Source organism: Misgurnus anguillicaudatus, chromosome 23 (assembly GCF_027580225.2).
Source record: "Misgurnus anguillicaudatus chromosome 23, ASM2758022v2, whole genome shotgun sequence".
NCBI lineage: Eukaryota > Metazoa > Chordata > Actinopteri > Cypriniformes > Cobitidae > Misgurnus > Misgurnus anguillicaudatus.
In genome coordinates, this window is record NC_073359.2 from 7,571,699 (window position 1) to 7,596,432 (window position 24,734).

Below are 24,734 nucleotides of genomic sequence, written 5' to 3' on the forward strand. Positions count from 1 at the left end.
ACAACGTAAGCAATGACGTACATCCGAGTGAACGAGACTGAGGGAAGTTTGCGAGGGAAGTTCATAAAAAAACAAACTGGAACGCAGGGCGGAAGTAAAGAGAGATCGTTTTTAGGAGGGGAGGAGATTTGCATTTTTGAATAAAGATTATGAGGGCACATGAATTTAAAAAAAAATAATGAAGCTCACAGATAAATCATTTGTAAAAAAATACCACAATATTACAAAACAAATTACAGTTTTTTATTTTACTTTCATTGCGACTTTAATGTTAAAAATGTATTAGTGAATGCTGAAATTAACATGAACTAAGATTAATAAGTGCTGTAGACGTATAATTCATTGTTAGTTCGTTTTAATTACGTTAACAAATACAACCTTGTTGCAAAATGTTACCAATGTTAGTAAATATAATTATTGGTTAGAAAATTACATTTTTAATTAAAGAAATGTTGTAATAAAAAATGCTAAATGAATACTCAAAACTCAGATTTTTAGATTAACAAATTGCATATCGTAAACAATTCAAGGTTAAGATAACACACACTCGGACTGATTTTACTCCATCAGCCAAAACATCCTTCTCCCAGGAATTCTGAGTCTTTTGTTTTTGCAGGAAATTTGTGGATTTTTAGAGGGCCAAGCAAAGCCACTACAAAACAAATCACATAGACACAATAACAAAACTTTATAATATACAAAATCATCACAATTTATAATCAGAATTAACATTTGCACTTCACCTGCAGGATATCCAGCTCCATTTTCCCGGTGTTGTTTTTGAACAATTGAAACGTTTCTGTGTAGATAAAAAAGCAAGTAAGCTATTTCTGGTAGCTTGACAGATTAAGTTGGATTATATTGGATATGTGATAATCTCTCTTGTTGTATTAACAGATAAACTTACTAAAGAGAATCTCCAAGTTGATCAGGCAGCCAACAAAGTTATCAAAGTAAATGGCTTGCTGCTTATTGGCATAACGTGAGATTATCACCTGAAGTACTTCACCGTTCACTTGAAACCCTGTGGAATAAAAACGCATCATCAAATTTCAGTGTTCCATTGAGGAGGAAAGATATTTAACATATTTAATAGTTTGTCCTTTAAACAAATTAGTATAAACAATACCTGCATATTTTAGTGCATCTCTCATCTCATATGAACTCATGGTGCCTGATTTGTCTGCGTCACTTTTCTTAAAAATTTCCTGATGAGTTAGCACAGAAAATAAAATTTAGTATTTACATCACTTAACACAATGAAAAAGTGTGTTACAGTTGTGCTTTATGACCACTTATACTGTGGCAACTGTACTGTAAATATAACCGTAAATAAAGTTGTCACTTCTCTTTTGAGTTCCTAATCCTGTGTATGCATATTTGAGTGAAAACTGCTTTCTACGATTAAATTCACCCCTGAATAATTCATATAGTAAAAAGCTGAATTTAAATTAAATCCACGCTGCTGAACTATATAACTGTGTTAGTTGGTGTGATTTACCAAATATCTCTGGATCTTTATCCACAGGGTGTGAAACTCCACCAGACCAAGTTTGCCATTGCCATCTTTCTGGACTGAGGGTCAAGGGTCATGATGGGGTTATGATAGTCTTATGACTATAAAGTGGCACAACAATCTTAACATTTAAAAATTCATGAGATAAATTCATCCAAAGATATCCCAAACAATATAAAATTCAGTAATGTATCATTTGTTCATAATCCAGTGTGGATAGGATACGTCTAGCAGTCTGATAATGTGATGACATGTTTCCCTACTGAAACCATCAGACTTGATATCAGTTCCTGTGTAAAACAATTTAAAATGTTACTTTGTGGATAACAGGCGAGGTAAAAATACTACTGTAAGTTAGCTTTTAATCTGAATTTTCTTACTTTTAGCGACAAAGTTCTTCAGCATCTGCTGTAGCTCCACCACAGACAGCTCTGAGTCCTGAATAGAAAAGACAAAATTACACCTCAACATTACTGTGATCAACACTGTACATCCTACAGCACAGGCAAATAAAATAAAATTTTACTTACATTTCCAGCAAACTGCATAAAAAGCTGTTTATAACTTGTGTCCACATTAATGTCAGAGATGCGATCCTGAGAGAAATAAATGATATTTTATCCAATAACTTGGTCTGTTTAATTCAGGGGAAATGTAACTGAATAGAGTATATATAAATTCGTAAATTAAAATGGGTGATTATAAAATGAAATATTAAAATGTGTGTACAAGGTGAAGTACTATAAGTCCTGTGTTTGTCTTTATTTGTTTAATTTAAGCGGTCTTGTTGTGTGACAAACGCATTTTAAAGTACAATACCTCTCAATTATTGTTATAATTGCTTCAAAAACTTGAAATGTTTTGTTTGAAATTGTTGTCACACTAGAGGACATTTTCATGTCAACTACCCATGTTCCTTGCTTACTGAATATCTAACAACAATATACACTATTTGTAATTACTAGATTAATTTACCTTTAGAATATTTGCAGTGATATTAACATCCATTGGGCTGCATGGAAGAGAGACAAGAAGAATATATCCATCATGCATTTGTAGGGAATCATTACAATTTGGGACAAAGTCAAGTTCATGTCAAAGATCAGATAATGAGGTTATCTTGAGGGTTTAGTATTATAGTGGTTAAAAATAATGTGGAACAGAACTAGTACTACCATGTGGTGTTTAACTAGACAATACCTGTAGACTTAAAGGTGCCAAAGAATGCATTAAAATAATCTGTTAAATTGTTTTCTGATATCTACATAGAAGGTTTGTGACTTTATTATGTGCAAAAATTATCTATAGACAGTTTTACATGTCCATTTACAACCCTAGAATTTGCCCTTAGAATGCAATGGTCTATTTTTGCCCTATTTGAAAGGGTCATGAATAATAATGTTGAGCTCTGCTCTGATTGGCTGCTTCTCGGAGCAGCTCCTTTAGGTAGCTCTCTGTGTGTGCAAAAAGAACTTATGTTTGAACCTGTTTCAGACAAAGATAAGAAAATTGAGGAATAGTCAATTATTTGGAGATTTTTTTAATGGTCATTTCTGAGTGGTAAGTTTAGTATGGACCTGCCAAACGGAACTGTAACCTCAATAGTAGAACTTCAGCCTAAACGTTAGTATGTAGCATTTACTAGCATATAGCGCTTACTAGGGGTGGAATGGTACACAGAAATCCCGGTTCGGTTCGTACCTCGGTTCAGGCGTCACGGTTCGATTCACTTTCGGTACAAGGGAGGGAAAAGCAAAACAAAAATGAAGAAGGCAATTTTTTTTAGTACTTAAGATAATCTTAATAACATAGGTGTCCTTATTGGTGTTATTTTGAGATGGCATGAATATGAACGTCTCGGTTACGGTTGTAACCCTCGTTCCCTGAAGGAGGGAACGGAGACATCACGTCGTGACCGACGAATTGGGAACCTTTAGGGAACGAGGGTTACATCCGTAACCGAGACGTTCCCTTTCAGCCGGTCACTACAATGTCACGTCGTGACCGACGAATTGGGAATCCCTACCAAAATGCCACTAGGGGCTGACCTCTTCCAGTGTCTGCAAAAAGCCCTCCGATTCCACTTAAGGAGATGGAGAAATAGGATTAAGGCAGAAGGCCGGGCACTAGATGTTCCTTTAACCCCACAGAAGTGCCAGCGACTGGGAAGCGCCCTACCTGAGCGGGATAGGAACGTGCCCAAGATGAGGCAACACTCCTTGTGGAGTGCGCTCTCAAATTAAATCAACATGGGGGGCCCTGCAGATTATAAGCCAGGGCGGTATGAACTATCCAATGAGACATCCTCTGCTTAGTGACAACTTTCCCTCTCTGCTGACCACCGTACTAGACAAAGAGCTGGTCTGAGGTCCTGAGGCTTTGCATGGGAGCCACGTAGAGTCGGGGCACAACAAAGCCATGGTTGGGTCTGCCTCCTTCGGGGGCAGCGCTTGCAAGCTCACCACCTGATCTCTGTAGGGAGTGGTGGGAACTTTGGGCACGTAGCCTGGCCTGGATCTAAGTGTTACGCTTGAGACAGCAGGACCAAACTGAAGGCATGATTCGTCGATGGAGAATGCATGGAGGTCAATGCAAGCAGGGTCAGAGTTTTCATTGACAAAAACTTCAGACTCACAGACAGCAAAGGCTCGAATGGGGGTCCCTGCAGAGCTTTCAGCACCATGGACAGGTCCCAAGGAGGAAAGAGGGAGGGCGCGAAGGATGCAGCCTTTGTGCGCCTCTTAGAAATCTAATAATTAAATCATGCTGGACAACTGATCTGCCATTTATTAAAGAGTGATGAGCAGATATAGCGGCGATATCAACATTAATGGTGGAGGGTGACAGCCTACGCTCCAAACGGTGTTGAAGATATGAAAGCACGATATTAATTGGGCATTCTCGGGGGTCTTTGTGTTGCAAAGAGCACCAGGTGACGAACAGGTTTCATTTGAGTAAGCCCATCTAGTGGATGGCGCTCGCGCTGCAGAAATGGTGTTAGATACCGCTTGCAATAAATCACCTAAACCTTGCGCACGCTCAACGACCATACATGGAGATCCCACAGGTCGGGGCGCGGGTTCGCCAGGGAGGGGCTGTCGTGAGGAGCATCAGTTCTGGGAACCAATTCCTGGGCATCCAGTAAGGCTCTCCTCGTCCTGCCTGACCTTGCACAGTGTCTGTGCGATTAAGCTCACTGGAGGAAATGCGTATTTGCGCATCCCCTGCGGCCAGCTGTGTGCCAACGCATCCATGCCGAGGGTGCCCTCGGTTAGTGAATAAAACAGGCGACAGTGGGTATCGTCCGGCGAGGCAAACAGATCTATCTGCGCAAGACCGAACTTCTTCCAAATTAGCTGAACCATCTGGGGTGGAGTCGCCATTCGCAGAGGCACGCAGCTCGGGAAGCGCGTCTGCCGCTGAGTTTAAGCGAGCCCGGGATGTGAATGGCACGAAGGGACCTCAGATGCTTCTGACTCCAAAAGAGGAGATGACGAGCGAGATGCGACAGCTGACGAGAGCACAAACCGCCTTGACGGTTAATATACACAACAGTCGCAATGTTGTCGGTGCGAACTAATACATCCTTCCCTCGCCGCTCCCATAGCAAAGCGTACGAGTCCCAGATATACAGCCCACAGCTCGCGGCAGGAGGCAGTGGGGGCCGGACATATTTGCATGCTCACCGAAAGGAAGCTGACATAACCCTTAGCGGCTCCATCAGCGAGGGAGGTGAGGGGTAAAGCTCTTCGTGCCCACGTCAATCATGCAGGCTGGACGGTTCGGGCGGAGGGGGGTTAACCCCTCCAACTCTACCGCTTCCGCCGCTCGAGCGGGCACGGACGCTATCTCCGGGACGACTTCGCCTCAGAGGGAAAAGGGGGCTCCCCTCTGATGCTGCAGAAGTGATGGGACCAGAAGGAGGTCCAATGGATTCGGCAGAAATCGTAGAACACGACTTTGCAGTCTCCATCGGGATCTCAACCGGAGGACGAGGAGGCTGGGAGGTGGAGGATGCATCCCCCGACCTGCTCAGTGTAGTGATGCGAAAAGCTATCCTGAAAAGGACGCTGATCTCCAAATATACGAGAGTGGCTGTCTTTAAAAAGACACAGAGCTCTCACGTATCACTCTTTCAGAGAAATCATTCTATAGGTGCTCAGCTGGTGATGCGCACAGGGAGAGGCAACGCACACACTGAAACTCAAAATAATAAAGAAGAGCAGTGGAACTGCGGTGTCCGCTGTGGTAGTACTGCTTGTCAAATCGAACTTCAGCAACCGTCCCCAGAAGAGCAGAGAGTAGCTTCTCAGTAGCAGATAAGCCGGCTTTCGAAGCGAAAAAGCTAATTTCAATATTTGCGCCTGCTGCTTATATATGCACCTGGCGGGGTGGCGCCAGCATTATGCAAATACCTCAATGCAAAGTTCATTGGCTTTTTAGTAGTATATCGAAGCCGATTGGTCTCTCTAAGCGAGTTCCCAATTTGTCGGTCACGACGTGACGTCGTAGTGAACGACTGAAAGGGAACTGAAATGCATTTAACATACTATCTCGCATTACAAAAATGTATACCACTTTAAGTAATCTTGTACTCATCATTCATACAAATATGGGTTCAAATGTATTACAAGTGTTACCTAAATACATTTTAAAATTACATTTTGGCCTTATTTCATATTAATGTACTAAAGAACAAAAAATAGGCTTGTAGGATGAATTAATAGTTGTGTACGACTTCACGAGGCGCTGCAAGAAACGACAAGTGGATGACATCAGAGTAATGTGAGAGCGATTTGAATTCAGCCTCCTCCGCAAGATTTCTCGTGGTACTCTGTTGCTGATGGCACTGCGTAAAGTTGAGCACACTTAAAAAACTGAAAGCAGCTGAACTCGACAGAACTGCCCTGCGTTTGCCTGTGCTTTGTCCATTAATTGTATTTTAGCAGGAAAATTTATCTCCTACTTCGCAGCGTGAGAAATACAAAGTATGGCATGTGAGCGTGTGAACTGACTGAAATGCGTGTGTCTCAAGGTAAATGAGTGAAACTTGAGAGCCCTGAATTAGATGTATTTCCACTCACATACCCAACAACTGCTGAAAGTGCCGATACACAGTCCTCGTCTTTTCCACCACTCTCTTTCGCCTGTACTACTGTAACTGACTGGAAAACTGAAGTTTTGCCAAACCTGCGATCTTAAAGAGGCCGGCGGAGCGTCTAACTCTTGTGGAAACCACCACTTGCCATCCTCGCTATCGCTGCTCACTCACTGACTGGACCGGCGTCGACCTGACAAAAAACTGCAGAGTGCCAGAATGTAGACGGGCTCTGATAGAGCCCATACATAGGTGGAGCTCGGCTGCATCGGCACCAATCAGAGCTAAAGCGGGGCTACAGATTAGCTGTCAATAAAGAACCTGCGTATCTAACAGTAGTTCCCCATTACATTAATTATTTTGCACGCAAGTTTTTTTTATTTTCATACCGTGTATTCCCAGTTTAAATTCATGCACCGAACCGTGACCCCCGTACCGATTCGGTTCGAAATGAATACATGTACCGTTCCACCCCTAGCGCTAACTGAGCAGACACAACTTTGTTTTTAGCATTGCAACAAACAACATTGTACTTAATTTAATGTGTAATTTAATGTTGGGGCATACATCGCAACTGTAAAGTCACAGTCGGTGTTATGTTGAAATTGGCCTGTTTTCTGTTTTCTTTTGCATGCACACACTTTGTGTTCAACTTGAAGTAAGTCATATACATCTTGGATGGCATGAGGGTGAGTAAACACTTCTTGAGATCTATTCCTTCAGCACACACACCTATTAAAACAAGCACTTGTATAAAAAACATTTTTGACAAACCTGGCAGCCGCCTTTTTCTCTGTAAACACACGCAGTATAAAACTTCCCTCACGATTGGGCTCATAAGTGGAGGGGATGATGACATATTCTCCAGGAGGCAACTTAAAGCGCTTGCATATCTCTCGCTGCTTGGTGAAATCCTTGATCCCCGCAACTGGTCGTTTATACAGCAGCACATCTGAGCCGAGATGAACATTATTGCGACCCTTGTACTGCAAAAACATTTATAGCCACAAACACACACATTTGAGATGAAGATATCAAGATGGATTACATCAACAAACTTGGAAAAAAGATCCTGATACCCTAATGAACAAAACAAATAGAGCATGTACACACCTCATCTGGAACCTGAAACACACATACGACAGGATATTACTTTTCTAATATTAAAAGTCATATAGAAAATATCAAGGTTGCAAAAAGTTTGGTTGCAAAATATGTTACCGGTAATTGTATCTGTAATGTTGGCAATAAAACTAGTTTCAGTGTTAATATCTGTGTAGTATTTTTGGCTGCATGTAAACAGTGTTGGGTTACCTCATAGATAACAAAGCCAATGGCATTCAGGGATCGGCCAATGCGTTTATCTTTACGCTTATATTTCTGCATCAGTCCCACCAGCAAAGTGCAACCATCTTCTCCATCATAAGGGTCATCATCAACATCTTTAAGCTTGATCACAAACTGAGGGTTTGAAGAGAATGTAGCTGAAGAGAGAAAACATAGAAAACATGTTAAAACACACATTTATGTTGTCATGTGTTCTTGTGATTGGTTTAAGATACCTTTATTGGAACCGCATCCTCCTGCGGTGGATCCCACTTTCCAGGTCCCGTCAAACTGGCAGTAGTTCCAGCGACTCACCTCTTCACTGGTCAAAGTGTCTGGAGTCAGATTACAAATCTCCAGCCTTGAGAAATGCCGCACAAAGTCTGAATATGCCATCCTGACAGGAAGAGAAAGAGATATGTATAAAAGGTATATCTGCAAAAAGTAACAGGGGTCGAGTGTGTTTTTATGAGCTGTTCAGATAAAAGTTTTCTTACCAGAATTCTCCATCATCAGCTGAATAATTCAGTCGAGCTTTCTCCTCCAGTCGGACATAATTCCACTCACTGGAGCTAAAAAATGGATTTTTATACAAAGTTATCAGTAAGACTACACAATGATTCAGGAATACGTGTCAGTCCTCCAAATGATGTTTAACGACAAGCTATTTTTTGCTTAAAACGTAAAATATATGTACAAAACGTTACATGTCCCCTTTAAGTTGTGCACGTGCGTGGCCGCATAGGTTTGAAGGCGCGCGCTCAGTTTAGCCAGCGGACCAAAATAAAATATCTAAAGATAATAAATGTCCACTCAGGAAGCAGCAGTAGCGACAGAAAAGTCATCATAAAACAGGTCTTATGCGTGTCTATCTTTGCCTGTCTAGCTCATCTATATTTCTGAACTTGGACGGCTGTTTCACACGGTTTAGATTTAAAGCGCTAATTCAACAGGCAAATGACGCCACACCGCGTCTGAATTTTAAACTGTGACAAAACTATCGCTCGCATTTAAAAATTAACTCTTTCGCTGCCATTGACGAGATATCTCGTCAATTAAGAGAAACCGCTTCCCCGCCAATGACGAGATTTTTCCGCAGTACCGTTATTATCCACCAGGTGGCTTTTGTGCAAGATTCATAGTCAGGTTGAAATCCGCCTCTCAAAAAGTTTCCCCAAAGAGATGCGCTCGGACTCGTTGCATGTTGTTCCCCTGAGTCTGATATGAAGCTATACAGAAAATAAACCTGCGTTACTTAAACTTGTGACAAAGATGATACACGAGAAAGGCAACAGACCTCTGAATTATAAAGGAGCACAACCTCTATCCCCACCAAAATAGAGAGTCTTTGTGCCATTCACCATGATCAGTCATCTTTATAAACTGAAAGCCAATTCACAGTAAAATGAAAATATATTACACTGCAAATACCTTAAAATAATATTATATAATTATATTAATATAAAAACTAAATCTACTTTAACAAAAAATTATGCATGTTAATATCGTATGGCTGTGTAATAATATGGTTTGTTTCTATTTATAAAACAGTTCCAGTCCTTGATTCTGATTGGTCATCAGTTGTACTTTACTCCACTTTGCGTTGTGCCTAATACGAAAAAGGCAGCCTCTCGTACCTTACTGCTTACTTAAATATCTCTATTTTACACATTTAGTATTAGGGGTTCCCGAACCAAAAAAAACGTTGAAGACCCCTGTTGTAGGCAATACCCATAATCGGTTGTGCCTGAATATTTAGATTTTTTTAAAGGGACAATAAGTAGGATTTACCCCCATCTAGTGGTGAAATTGTATTTTGCATTCAAATGAATAGTGCTCTCTAGCGCCTCGCTTTTCCAAATGCATGTTGCAACTACGGTAGCCGTTATGTAATCACTGATCTCTTTGTACGTTTCAACTGGTTCACGTGTTCTGAATGAAAACGTGAAACACGTTGTTAGGCTAGTGCTTTTTGTCCCTCTCTGCTATTATAGTTTATCAATACGGCATAACGACATGGAAGCCTCCTTGGACTTACCCGTTCAATGTAAGTAAAGAGAAGAAATTATAAGCTTACAAAGAAAAGTCAGATCACTGGCAGAGGTCATTTGACACCAACGAGGACATATTTATGAATAAAGACATTGATTTTGATTAATAAAACACTTAAAATCCTACTTACTGTCCCTTTAAGCTTTTAATAGAATATGAACTGATAAGAACTTTAACTAATTCAAGATTTGTTATTAAATTGTCATAGAGGTTTAAGCTCTTGTATTATTGATGTTGTTTTGTTGTAAATGATAATTTTGTGAAGTTACCGTTCAGGTAAACCCTGTTCAGCACATTTTATGTATTTTTCTGCACAGTACTGACAATGCATGTCAAAAACACAGTTTTGTGTGCGTTTCTGTGGAGAATCAAGTTTATTCAATGACTAACTCATTGAATTTTGTGTTATAATACCATTAATAGCACTAAAAGTAACTAAGTCCATACAACTAGGCGATGTTAAAGAAACTAACAAACAGCAAATACAGTCTACCATACAACAGTAAATAAGATTTATTTAATATTTTTATGACAGCAATGCTTCAGTATTTAATAGACTTTACCTAAATGATTAAAATAAATGTAACTTCTAAAATAAAAATAATTAAGTGACATTTACTTAATTATTTAACAAATTTTTCATGTATTGTTTATATTAAGTAGATTTTATTTGATTTTGAAAAAGTAAGTTGTACTTTAAAAAAGCAGTACATTTTACTTAAAAAAAGTTTGTGCAAATTGTTATGAGTTTTTTTTTGGTGTAGTATATTTAATACTATATATTATTATTATATATGTATTTAATAATAATATAGTATTTTCAATACTGTACATTATTATATTATTTTTAATTTAGATTCTTTTTAATATATTTAATTTTTATAGTAATAATATAGGCACATAACACTAACAGGAAACATATGGTCATAAAAATGATTACTTTATAAAATCTTTTTATCAAATATTCTTCCACTGAGCGGTTTGTGTCCCACGCACAATGGGCCATTTTTTTAACAGTGAAAACTTCATTTAGGAAACCAGTGACTGTGATCCCCATTCCATGCTGCCTTTGGAGGACGCACCGTTCGAATTTGTATGCAGCTTTTAAAGGTGGACTGAAACAAATTAACTGCCTGCTGCGTTCAGTTACCAGAAAAGCCCATTTTAATACATTCATACTCATCCACTTCTATTTAGGCTTTTGTGGCTGAATATCTAACCAGCAAGTTAGGAATAAACTCACTTATCACTCCATGCGCCCGTCCACTCCGTATCACCCCACGGGTTCCTAAGACGCACCAGCTGCACAGGACGCCTGTGGTAGTGAACCTGAATTTAAGGGGGAATCAGCAGGACTCCTTCCAGTTATACTTCATATTTCAGCATTTTAGTAAGTTTTATCATAGCTTTACAAACATTATCTCACCTCCTCTGCACCAGTGACAGAGTACGCATGTCCTTCTACCAGCTTTACTTTGGTCACTTTTTCGTGGGCACTGGTAGCCTAGAGAACAGGACAAATAATCAGTGTTGGGAAAGTTCACTTTCTACTAAACTAGTTGAAAGTTTAGTTCACCAATTTTAAATTGAACTAGTTCGGTTCATAGTTCATACTTAAAAATTTTGAACTAAGTTCACAGTTCCAAAATTTAAAGGATTAGTCAATTTTCTTAAAAGAAAATCCAGATAATTTACTCACCACCATGTAATCCAAAATGTTGATGTCTTTCTTTGTTCAGTCGAGAAGAAATTATGTTTTTTGAGGAAAATATTGCAGGATTTTTCTCATTTTAATGGACTTTAATAGAGCCCAACATTTAATACTTAACTCAACACTTTCAACGGAGTTTCAAAGGACTATAAACGATCCTAGACGAGGCATAAGGGTCTTATCTAGCGAAACGATTGTCATTTTTGACAAGAAAAAAAATGCACTTTTAAACCACAACTTCTTGTCTAGGTCCTTTACTCCGTGACCTAACGTAAATGCGTAGTGACATAGAAAGGTCATGTGTTACATATATGAAACGCACATTTGCGGACCATTGTAAACAATAAACTGACACAAATACATTAATTAGTATCATTCGACATACAACAACGTCGGAACGGTCCTCTTTCTCAACACTTGTAAACACTGGGGCGGAGTTTCGCATTCGTCCTCTGTGACCTCTTGACGTCATAACGTATTGCGTGGGGTCACGCTGGCGCATCACGACCGGATCTAGACGAGAAGTTGTGGTTTAAAAAAGCATGTTTTTTATTTTTCTTGTCAAGAATGACAGTCGTTTCGCTGGGTGGGACCCTTGTGCCTCGTTTGGGATCATTTGTAGACCTTTGAGGCTCTGTTGAAAGAAGCTGTTGAGTGTTGAGTTAAGTATTAAATGTTGGGCTCTACCAAAGTCCATTAAAATGAGAAAAATCCTGCAATGTTTTCCTCAAAAACCACAACTTCTCCTCGACTGAACAAAGAAAGACACCAACATTTTGGATGACATGGTGGTGAGTAACTTATCTGGATGTTTCTTTTAAGAAAATGGAATATTCCTTTCATTCATAGTTCTTTTTTCATATGTTGCTGCAAGCTATTATTTTTCAAAATTATTGCCACAGCCCATATAGAACCACAGACAACTATTATTTTACCAGTTTTAACCAGTGACCAGTTTTTAAAATCATGGATCGAATAATTTTCAGATCAGCAAAAGGGGGAAATAAGGAAAATAAAATAAGAACAAATCTAGAAATGATAAACATATAAAAAATAAAAAAGAACAAAGTTACAAATAAAGTATAACAGTAGTAGTATAACAGTCAAATGAATAATAACGCTAGCTTCATTCTTTAAATCTTTTTAAAGCTACAGAAGTGATTTACCTTTTGTCTTCTGTTGTTTGAGTAACATAATGACAGAAACATAAGCAGATTTCTTGAGGGTACTGCCACTTTAAGCCTGAATAAGCACGAATTCATACAATATACTGCACGTCTGATTTCTTTCTGAACTGTTTGGGTTCCCTTTTTACACAATAACTGCCAAGTTAATACTTACCAAGACTGTGGTATTTAGAGATAATTTTGTGTGTATGTGTCCTGTTAAGTGCAGAGAGCTGTGTTTGATGCTTTTTAAAACGCGCATGTCCATACTTGTGCTTACCTTGCCAACCTTGTCATAAAACTTGTTACTGCTTTGTCACCTCCATCTGCTTTTTGTTTTGATGACGCATGCGGTAGTGCAACACTGACTGGTGGGTGGTGTTGCCAGAATGAACGAGTTCACAGTAACGGTACATTCACACGGGGCGTAAGCATTAACGCTTCCCATTCACTTTTAACGCCGCATTCACACGGGGCGTAAACATTGACACTTCCCATTCACTTTTAATGGGTGACGTCAAGCGTTGGCGAACTGAATTGTGGATTCGTCTGCGCCGCGTCAGTGCCGTTGCTCGCTGCAGAAGTTGAACATTTCTCAACTTTTCAAGCGGCAACGCGAGGTGTCAGCCATTCAGATTGCCTTATGCAAATAACCTAGGCAGAGCCAGCCAATTACATTTATGGAAGACCGAGCATGTGCTTCGGCCACTGTCATTGGCTGTTGGCCACGCTTCAGACAAGCCTTCCGCCACACATTAACGCTTTTGCCCCGTGTGAATGCGTCGTAATAGGTGACGTCATGCATTGCTGAAGTGAATTGCGGTACATTCACACAGGGCGTAAGCGTTAACGCTTCCCATTCACTATTAATATGTGACGTCATGCGTTGCCGAAATGAATTGTGGATTCGTCTGCGCCGCGTCAGTGCCGTTGCTCGCTGCAGAAGTTGAACATTTCTCAACTTTTCAAGCGGCAACGCGTGCGCCAGCCAATCAGATTGTCTTATGCAAATGACTTAGGGAGAGCCAGCCAATTACGTTTATGGAAGACCGAGCATGTGCTTCGGCCACTGTGATTGGCTGTTGGCCACACTTCAGGCAAGCTTTCTGTCAAGCGTTAACACTTTTGCCCCGTGTGAATGCGCCGTAATAGGTGACGTCATGCGTTGCCGAAGTGAATTGCGGTACATTGACACAGGGCGTAAGCGTTAACGCTTCCCATTCACTATTAATATGTGACGTCATGCGTTGCCGAAATGAATTGTGGATTCGCCAGCGCCGCGTCTGTGCCGTTGCTCGAGCAAAAGTTGAACATTTCTCAATTTTTCAAGCGGCAACGCGAGGTGTCAGCCATTCAGATTGCCTTATGCAAATAACTTCGGCAGAGCCAGCCAATTACATTTATGGAAGACCGAGCATGTGCTTCGGCCACTGTGATTGGCTGTTGGCCACACTTCAGGCAAGCTTTCTGTCAAGCGTTAACACTTTTGCCCCGTGTGAATGCGCCGTAATGGGTGACGTCATGCGTTGCCGAAGTGAATTGCGGTACATTCACACAGGGCGTAAGCGTTAACGCTTCCCATTCACTATTAATATGTGACGTCATGCGTTGCCGAAATGAATTGTGGATTCGCCGGCCCCGCGTCTGTGCCGTTGCTCGCGGCAGAAGTTGAACATTTCTCAATTTTTCAAGCGGCAACGCATGCGTCAGCCAATCAGGTTGCCTTATGCAAATAACTTCGGCAGAGCCAGCCAATTACGTTTATGGAAGACCGGAGCATGTGCTTCGGCCACTGTGATTGGCTGTTGGCCACGCTTCAGACAAGCCTCCCGTTAATGCTTCATCAGGCAGTAATACAGTATGTTCAGTTCACGTTCACCCAAAATATGAATGAGTTCATCGTTCAATTAACGCGTTCAGGCACAACACTGCAAATAACACTACTTTGAGCTGTTTTCAGCAGGATAAAATGGTTTTGATTCAATAAAAGTTATGTTGTCATTGCCTTTATGCTATGGTAACATAAACCCAGTAAAAGTCAAATATAAATACTCACATCAATGGAGCACCCAAGCAGGGAGCCCAACCTAAGTGCTTTCTTAATGATCTTAAACAGATCTGGAGGGGCTTTACTCAGCTCATAGTCCTCAGCAATACCTCCCGTAAAGTCCTTAAAACCCTCAGTGACTTTGCCGAAAATCAGAGCTTCATACGAGCCATGGAGCCTACAAAATATATTGAGATTAATGCATTTGTCAAGCTCTTATCCAAAGCGACTTAACCAAAGATACACCATTATTTCAGTATGTGTGTTTCCTAGAAAGCAAAACCATGGCTATTGTGCACTGTGTCCACTGTGATTTTGGACACGACTAAAAATGAATGTTCCCTCAAATAGTGCACTATAGGGGGCTATTTCAGACACAGTCTGTATGTTTTGTATGTAAATTGTATTTTGTAATGTAGACTGTGGCCCAGGGTAATGCTTACCCATCATTTTGAATGAATGTACAGAAGTGTTCGAAGTGTCATGTGTGTTGCTTGCGTTTTCAAAATATGTGTTTGTGTCATGTGAACCATGTGCATCACGTGTTTTGTCAAAATAAATGCCTGCTGCACACGCGTCAAAACCGTTTATGATAAAAGAGACGCTCACGTTCACAAAATACACACAAGACACTCCCTTAACAGTAAACTCTGATTATGAATGAGATTATGCGAGTATCTGGCAAACACAAGCATCTCTTTTATAATAAATAATTTAGACACGTCTGCAGCAGGCACTTATTTTGACAAGACATGTGGATCTCTCGACGCGCAGAACACATATTTTGAAATAAGGAACCACACACATGATGGGCTACATACATGTTGTGACGAACTTCGCATCGAGCGCCCTCGAATAAAGAAGTCACCGCCCGCCACTGAACCTGTACCTCTCTATAACTCATGTACACACTTACTTTGCATAAGCCTTTTCCAGCAGGGCGCTCCAGAACTCTGAACGCTCTGCTGAACAAACAAACAGCAGCTTTCCATTTCTGGTAGGCAGACGATCATCAATGACAACATCCACCCATTCACCATACTGCCAGAACTACAGAAAACAGAATGACATCAGTAAGACCCTCTTTTATTGTCAGACATGTTTTGAACCAAACTCATACAATCAGACTTTTAACTTTTTCCCCGCCATTGACAAGTTATCTCGTCAATCTGCAATACCGCTATTATCCACCAGGTGCAACTTATAAAACCCAGAAGTATCGCCTTAGGGCAAACAGCTGTATGTCTGTCAAAGTTTTGAGGATCGCTCTTCATCTGATCTCTATCAAAAGTCCTTCACAAAAATTTAATTATTTCAGCTTTTTGCTCAAAATTCGGTGTTTTCAAAGAAACCTACCCATATTTGAGAGGTGATAAAAAGAGAATGAAGGTAGGATGAAATGTTTTTTTTTGTGTGTGTGTGTGTGTGTGTGTGTGTGTGTGTGTGTTGGAAAGCAGATGGTCTGTTTAAATATGTTGTTTCTATATATGTAAAGAAGAGCATTTTCTGGGAGGCATTAAACTTTTGTAAAAATCATGAAAAATGCTGGCGGGGTCACATCAAATGGTAAAACCTAATTGGACATTAAGGGCCCTATCTTGCACCCAGCGCAATTGACTTTGTCAGTGACGCATGTATCATTCGTATTTTGCACCGGCGCACAGCGTGTTTTTCCCTCCACAGACGCACGTCGGCAAACTAGGGAATGAACTTGCGCTCCCTGGGCGGTTCAGCGCCAAAAGGAGGCGTGTTGTGGCGCAAACCATCCCTGATGCTATTTTGCAGTTTCAAAAAACAATTGCGCCACTGACCAAAAAAAACTAGTCTAAAGTCAGTGCCGCGTTGCGCGTGGTTCATTATGCTATTTTAAGGGCGCATGCTTGACCATAATGTATAGCGTGCACAACGCGCACACACTTTGCTTATCTAATCTACACAGATGCAACAGTTATTTTTGCAAATCATAAATTGTTACAATAAAAAATATTAACATATGAGATAAGGGAAATCATAGTGTTGAGCATTGTGATGATAGTTTTTATTTATTGTGTGGCTGCGTTAAAAAATTCTCATGCAAATAACGATTAAAATAGTATTATGTTTATTTTATGTAAATAATAATTAAAATGTTTTCATAAGAAACCTTAATGTATGTGAACTTGATTTGTAAGTGTACTTTGGGGTTAGCCTTGCTTGCGTTTCCGATTTCAAAGCCCCCAAACACTTTCAGCGGTGAGGGTGGACGCAGCGATGTCCTCTGCCGGCATCAGGTTCTGTGTAGAGGCAGATCCACCTCCCGTTACACGGCGTGCCCGATTTATGCTGGCAAGCTTGGGATTCCCCCGTCTCCTGACATCATTGTGGCGCTTGGCGCAACGATGGGGATGCCAGCTGATGAGACAATTCTGGCTATTTCCTCCCACGCCTGTTTGACCGACGCTGATTTGGGCGGGTTTCTCCCATCCCCATACAAAACAACTTCTCTGTCTTTGACTGCTCTTACAAGAACGTCGGTCTCCTCGGCTGTGAACCGCTCCTGGCGTGCGCCTGGTAAATCCGTCATAATAATAGCAACCCGCCATGGAACTTGCGCACTTGCTTTTAAAGGGAATGTTGGATGACGTTCTGATTGGTTTATTTGACGTTACGCCCAAACCACACCTATGAATAATGAACCTATTCAGACCAACCCCTTATTGATTTGCGCCTGGCGCAAGAGTTATTTCTCCCGCCGGGAAAATAGCAACAGGACCCAAGATCCGCCCACAAAGTCACTTGCGCGTTGCGCTTCGCACTTGCGTTTCAGATCGTTAAAATAGGGCCCTAACTCTTTCCCCGCCAGCATTTTGTTTAAAGTCGCAAAATCTAATTTTGATATTTAGAGCGTCAAGTAGTCATCATGACCATAAAATAACTCATATTGAATACATGTTTATTTCAATAAACAATATATTATAAACTAAAGCTTTGAGATACAATACTGAAAATTTTTTTTTTACATGAAAAATACTCAAATTGATTTTTTATTGCGTTTTATTATTTTGACAGTCAGGTCAGTGCCGAACATATATCGTTGGATTCAAAATACAATAAGCCACACTAAGCTTTTGAATATTTGAATGTAAATATCTTACAAATTGTAGGTTGCAGATTTATAGACCCCACTGAATGTTCATGACAAATCTGACCTGAAAGTGAAAGATGCCGGCGTAACCATCTGAAAAGCTCTGATCAGGCGGGACTACACGCCACAAAACATTGTGGTTTAGAGTCAAAGAGGCAATGGCTGCCAGAAGCCAACAGTCACCTGCACAGAGATCATAAGTCATAAGATAGTAACTCCTTATTTTTAATTCTTTATTTAGCTGATGCTTTTATACAAAGTCATTAAGAGTATACATACAGTAATTTAGGAGCATTGTGGGCTTAGCATGTTGCTGAAGTATCAACATACAGTAGGTTTTCTTGCTGAAGGATACACTGGTTGTAGTTCATGAATAAACATGAGCTTAGATAGCAATGAGTCGGCGGACCACCGGCGGTGCTCTGGCGGCAGTAAGCGTCATAAGGGCGTAATCGCAAACAGGTCTGCTGGCGGCATCTCGCAACAAATGAGAGTTACGTATTCGGCGGCAAAAGTTTCATCCCCGCCAGCGGGATGCACCTATAGCCGACAGCTTGGGGCTGGCGGCGTAAAGAAGCCATGCGGATATTTTTTGCTATCTGGGAGTTTGAACCTAAAACCTTTGAGTTACCGACCTAACCACTAAACTACATTCCCCCAATAACTGAATTTTCTTTGGAATGTGCTGAAATATGACGTCAGAGTAGAATTGAAACACCTCCCCAAACCCAAATACAGCAACCACTTTTGTAGCCATAACATAACATTAGGAATGCGTGGTTAAAATTTGTTTTTAAAGAAGTTCCAGCTCGCGTGGGCAGTGTTTGTTTACTTAAAAGCACCACTAATATTGCATCTGGCAGGAATAAGACAACAGTATACACAGTAAGTAAAACATTTTACTTTATTTAAGTTACTACGAGATCGAATTGTCTTCCTCAGATGACAGCCACGTAATAAACAGGACAACAAGCATTTTGTTTTTAGGATCTCAGCAGTCAGCATGAAAGTATCAAACCATTTGCTTTATCAATTATCATTATAAAGGCAGATATTCTTGTCAGATCAGGTTTGTTATGGGAAGTTGGCAGCGCTTTTTATCTGTGGGCTTGTTCTGGCTTAGGAACAGACTCTTAGGAAATAGGTCTATATGCAAATTTTTCTTTTCAAGAAAATGAAGTAAACAAGAGAATTGTATACCACAGACTGTCAGTATACACCGATATTATATTCTCTGTATAGTTTGTGTTGAAACTGTTCAATGACAATTATAAGCTTGATGTTAAATTGTGACTTAATAAAAATGTAAAAAAATGACATCTTAACTTAATTTAAATAAATATTTGAATGTTTGCTTTTTATGAGCTAAAATATTAGAATATGAAAACTACCCATCCCTAGTTGGAACCAGTGACTTTCTGGTTACTAGTCCGACTCTACCTGACCTTTACTGACCTGCAGATTGTTCCCAACCTGTATACATTTATTTGTTCTGCTGAACAAAAAGGAAAATATTTGGAAGAATGTGATTAACCAAACAGATGGCTGTAAAATTAGGTCTGTTTGGTTACATAACTGATGACAGAATTTTTGTTATTAATGGACTATCCCCTTAAAGGAATAGTCTACTCATTTTCAATATTAAACTATGTTATTACCTTAACTAAGAATTGTTGATACATCCCTCTGTCATCTGTGTGCGTGCACGTAAGCGCTGGAGCGCGCTGCGACACTTCGATAGCATTTAGCTTAGCTCCATTCATTCAATGGTACCATTTAGAGATAAAGTTAGAAGTGACCAAACACATCAACGTTTTTCCTATTTAAGACGAGTAGTTATACGAGCAAGTTTGGTGGTACAAAATAAAACATAGCGCTTTTCTAAGCGGATTTAAAAGAGGAACTATACTTTATGGCATAATAGCACTTTTGGGAGTACTTCGACTCGGCGCAGTAACACCCTCCCTCTCCCATTATGAGAGTGAGAAGGGGAGCGGACTTTTCAGGCGAGTCGAAGTACTCACAAAAGTGCTATTACGCCATAAAATATAGTTCCTCTTTTAAATCCGCTTAGAAAAGCGCTACGTTTTATTTTGTACAACCAAACTTGCTCGTATAACTACTCGTCTTAAATAGGAAAAAATTTTGATGTGTTTGGTCACTTCTTACTTTATCTCTGATTGGTACCATTGAATGAATGGGGCTAAGCTAAATGCTATCGAAGCGTTGCGGCGCGCTCCAGCGCTTACGTGCACGCACACAGATGATAGAGGGATGTATCAACAATTCTTAGTTAAGGTAATAACATATTTCAACATTGAAAATGAGTAGACTATTCCTCCAAGTAACAAGCAATAACATTTAGAGTTTGTCTAAAAAAGTTTTCGTTAGCAGAAAGCGCTCCGTGTAGGAATGCCAAGTTGAAATACGAAGATTTTAGGCTATCCTGACATAAAATGACCATTGTGAAACAGTCATAGCAATTTATGTGGTCCTGGCTCCTAAATGTTGGTCCTACATCTATACGCTGGTCCTCTGCTGCAAATGACTGTGTTTAAAACCAGTGCACCCTGATGAAATTGATCTCAAGTTTACCTAATTCCCCTTGGCAGATGTCAGTCCGCTTGGCACCATCCACAATAAACTGAGGGTTTGCACACAGCTCCTTTAAAAGAGGAAAGATTAAAACACAATTACAACTTTTTGTGCCTAATGGCAAACATGAATAACAATTTTATATTTGCTTTTATCAAACAGCTTATGGTTAAACACATTTTCTCTTGTCAAACCCAAATTCACACCATATGGTATCTAACTATTCAACTATTTTTACAACATAGGAATCAAAACTGGGAATTTGATAAAAAATCTAAATTAATAAAATTCAAATGATTCTCACTGATTCAGACAGGACAAGAACAAAATCAGGAGGTAAATGATCAACAATGGGTAAGTTTATTGAGATAACAACATAATGGATGAATGTAAATGACAGCTGCTGATTGGCAGATAAAGCACAAGACAGCATAATGCTGGAGGTGTAATTATAGATGTGCTTTTCTTGCAGTGTTCGATGATGTGTAAGTCTGCTTTGAGGACAGTTTCCAAAAATCTTGTATATCTTAAAACATGTACACAACACATTACAAGTTTCCATGACCTTTGGTCTTTTCCACTCCACTCCTTGGACCTTGGTGGAATTCGGTCCCAGGTCATTGTAGCCCAGAGATTCAGAAACCGCAGGGAAGTTCAGATCATAAAACAATGTTTTTCTCTCCAAACATTGACGTTTCAGACTCTGATAGTCCTGCTTCTTGAATGGTATCGCCTTCTTGTTTGTCCCAACACCTCCTTCTCTATTCTGTCTTTTAGCAAGAAACTTTGCAGTGCTGCTCATTCTGCCTATTTATGTGTTTGATTCAATTCAAGCGCAGTGTGTTCTTCAGTCCTGTATAGTGTGTGAGTGGTTATGGGCACAGATAGCTGGTTTTTAAGTGTGAGGTCTGCCATAGAAATGGTGAGGGGGCGGAGTCACGCTTATCTGTGAATACATCATTGTATTAAGTGCAAAGACACATTTATATCAGATAAAACATTTGTAACAGAAAAAAGAAAATTTGCATATTACTTTTAGAATTTTGCATATTTTTAGAAATCTCGGCCAACTGACAGGTATGAACATGAAAAATATGAGCATGTACAGCAGTCAGTAATTAGTCGGGGCTTCTTTTCCCTGAATTACTGCAGTGATGCGGTGTGGCATGGAGTCGATCAGTCTGTGGCACTGCTCAGGTGTTATGAGAGCCCAGGTTGCTCTGATAGTGGCCTTAAGCTCTTCTGCATTGTTGGGTCTGGCATATCGCATCTTCCTCTTCACAATACCCCATAGATTTTCTATGAGGTTAAGGTCAGGCGAGTTTGTTGGCCAATTAAGAACAGGGATACCATGGTCCTTAAACCAGGTACTGGTAGCTTTGGCACTGTGTGGAGATGCCAAGTCCTGTTGGAAAATGAAATCTGCATCTCCAAGTTGGTCAGCAGCAGGGAGCATGAAGTGCCCTAAAACTTCCTGGTATACGGCTGCGTTGACCTTGGACCTCAGAAAACACAGTGGACCAACGCCAGCAGATGACATGGCACCCCAAACCATCAATGAATGTGGAAACTTTACACTGGACCTCAAGCAATGTGGATTGTATGCCTCTCCTCTCTTCCTCCAGACTCTGGGACTCTAATTTCAAAAGCAAATGCAAAATCACATAAAACATAACTTTGGACCACTCAGCAGCTGTCCAGAAGCGAGATGCTTCTGACAATGTCTGTTGTTCAAGAGTGGCTTGACACAAGGAATTTGACAGCTGAAACCCATGTCTTGCATACGTCTGTGCATAGTGGTTCTTGAAGCACTGACTCCAGCTGTTGTCCACTCTTTGGGAATCTCTCCAACAATTTTTGAATGAGTTTTGTTTGACAATCTTCTCCAGGGTGTGGTTATCCCTATTGCTTGTACACTTTTTTTCTACCACATCTTTTCCTTCCCTTCGTCTCTCTATTAATGTGCACAATTCGATTCTCGATTTTTACATATTTTTTTGAAAGACAAAAATGATATGCCATTATTATTATTATTATTATTATTATTATTATTATTCTAGTTTAACATAAATAGGCACATTGCACAACTCGCATGGGAGCTATCATAGTTAAAATAATTACTGATATAATATATAATAAATAAATAGATCTGTTTGGTTACTCACATTCTTCCCAAATATATTCCCTATATAAATGTGTACAGGTTGGGAACAATCTGCAGGTCAGTAAAGGTCAGGTAGAGTCGGACTGGTAACCAGAAAGTCACTGGTTCGAACTAGGGATGGGTAGTTTTCATATTCTAATATTTGAGCTCATAAAAAGCAAACATTCGAATATTTATTTAAATTAAGTTAAAATGTCATTTTTTAACATTTTTATTAAGTCACAATTTAACATCAAGCTTATAATTATCATTGAATAGTTTTAACACAAACTATATAAAGAATATAATATTGGTGTATACTGACAGTCTGTGGTATACAATTTTCTTGTTTATTTCATTTTCTTGAAAAAAAAAATTTGCATATAGGCCTGACTTTGCATATAAGTCTGTTCCTCAGCCATAACAAGCCTACGGATAAAGAGCGCTGCCAACCCCCCGTAACAAACCTGACCTGACAAGAATATCTTCCTTTATAATGATAATAAATAAAGCAAATGGTTTGATACTTTCATGCCGAATGTTGAGATCCTAAAAACAAAGTGCTTGTTGTCCTGTTTATAACGTGACTGTCATTTGGCAGATATTTGAACTATAGCTTGAGATGTTATTGAACAAAGATTTAGGAACACATAGCCTACAAATAATTTTTTATATTCTGTATATTATAAGTCATTACATATGAAGTAAAATAAGACAAGACAATTCTAATAAAGGCTTAACCCTGGTGACACAGTTTTCTTTTCTCATGAAAAATATAAATAATGGAATAGCATTTTTAATTCTCGAATGATTATCTTTCAAAAACAAATATTTGAACATTCGTGCATATCCAGTTCGAACTGGACTGACTGAAGTGCCCTTGAGCAAGGCACTTTATAAATTAAATGTTTTTACCTCTAATGGGAATAGCTGATAGAAATGAACAATGATAGATAGCGAAAAAATTGTAAAAACTGATTATTTCCCACTATTAATTACCAGTGTTGGGAAAGTTACTTCCAAAGTGTAATACATTATATATTACAAATTACTGTCATTTGAAAGTAATTAGTTACATTACAATATTACTGTCTCTGAACTGTAATGAGTTACACTACTTTTGCGTTACTTTTGAGTTACTTTCATCAAAAGAACAGAAGTATGACCAGGCATTATAAAATGTTAAAATGTAGTTTATTGATGCTTATAAATCTAGAAGTTATGTGTTGGCCCTCAAGCTTTGAATAGGCACAGTGAAGACTTACTGCAAAATACAATAACAGTCACTGTCAGAATCATAAACATAGACAAATGATCTAGTAAAAGTCTGGTAAATTATGGTACACATACCAAACACAATAGAGCTAGAGCCCACTATAATGCAACCTATAGCCTAATAACATGGAATACAGCTCATTTCAGTACAATATAAGGATTACATGTAGACAAACATATAAAACACAGACAAACAGAGGAACACTGCTTTTTGCCAAACAATGAATATAGGCTCCCATACAAAGGCTGGTAAAAACTTTAAACAGTGATGTTTAAATGTACTATTTAGATAACCACGTTTAAGTCTTCACTAATGTTATGTTGTAGTTTAGGTTGCTGTTTGTAATAAAACTGTAGATAGCATAGGAATAGCCTAGCAATCTATTATTATGTATATGGACTGTTATCATAGCAAAGCTTACCTTGTCATTGCTGGTGTGATATGGATTTTACTGGCAACATTTGTAAAAGTCTCTTTACTTCTGAGGTTCAAGCAGCATGGAAGACCGCTTTTACTTAATGCTCTTATTCGCTAAATTATGCGTGAGCGGGCGACCTGATTGCGACCACTTTAGTCAATGCTTATAAAGCCGCGGACTTCCCAGATTCGGCTCTTTAAGAAACATGTCTATATTTGACGCGCACCGCGTCCAAATCACATTTCAAATACAAAGTTAAAGT

At 39.5% G+C, this 24,734-nt stretch overlaps 1 protein-coding gene across 1 annotated transcript; it reads right to left on the reverse strand.

Annotated features, from left to right (window-relative positions):
* Positions 1 to 246: 246 nt before the first annotated feature.
* On the reverse strand, positions 247 to 22,624 carry LOC129453432 (calpain-2 catalytic subunit). Its single transcript, XM_055217675.2, has 21 exons — positions 21,201 to 22,624; positions 20,636 to 20,705; positions 18,105 to 18,223; positions 15,833 to 15,966; positions 14,926 to 15,094; positions 11,419 to 11,496; positions 11,236 to 11,321; positions 8,438 to 8,512; positions 8,177 to 8,337; positions 7,929 to 8,098; positions 7,728 to 7,739; positions 7,389 to 7,600; positions 2,492 to 2,528; positions 2,047 to 2,112; positions 1,897 to 1,954; positions 1,742 to 1,806; positions 1,502 to 1,570; positions 1,130 to 1,208; positions 908 to 1,024; positions 744 to 799; positions 247 to 652 (listed from the first exon to the last, which is right to left on the reverse strand). Exons 1-21 carry the CDS (start codon positions 21,435 to 21,437, stop codon positions 632 to 634), a joined length of 2,091 nt encoding a protein of 696 aa, XP_055073650.2. The 5' UTR covers positions 21,438 to 22,624; the 3' UTR covers positions 247 to 631.
* Positions 22,625 to 24,734: the final 2,110 nt, after the last annotated feature.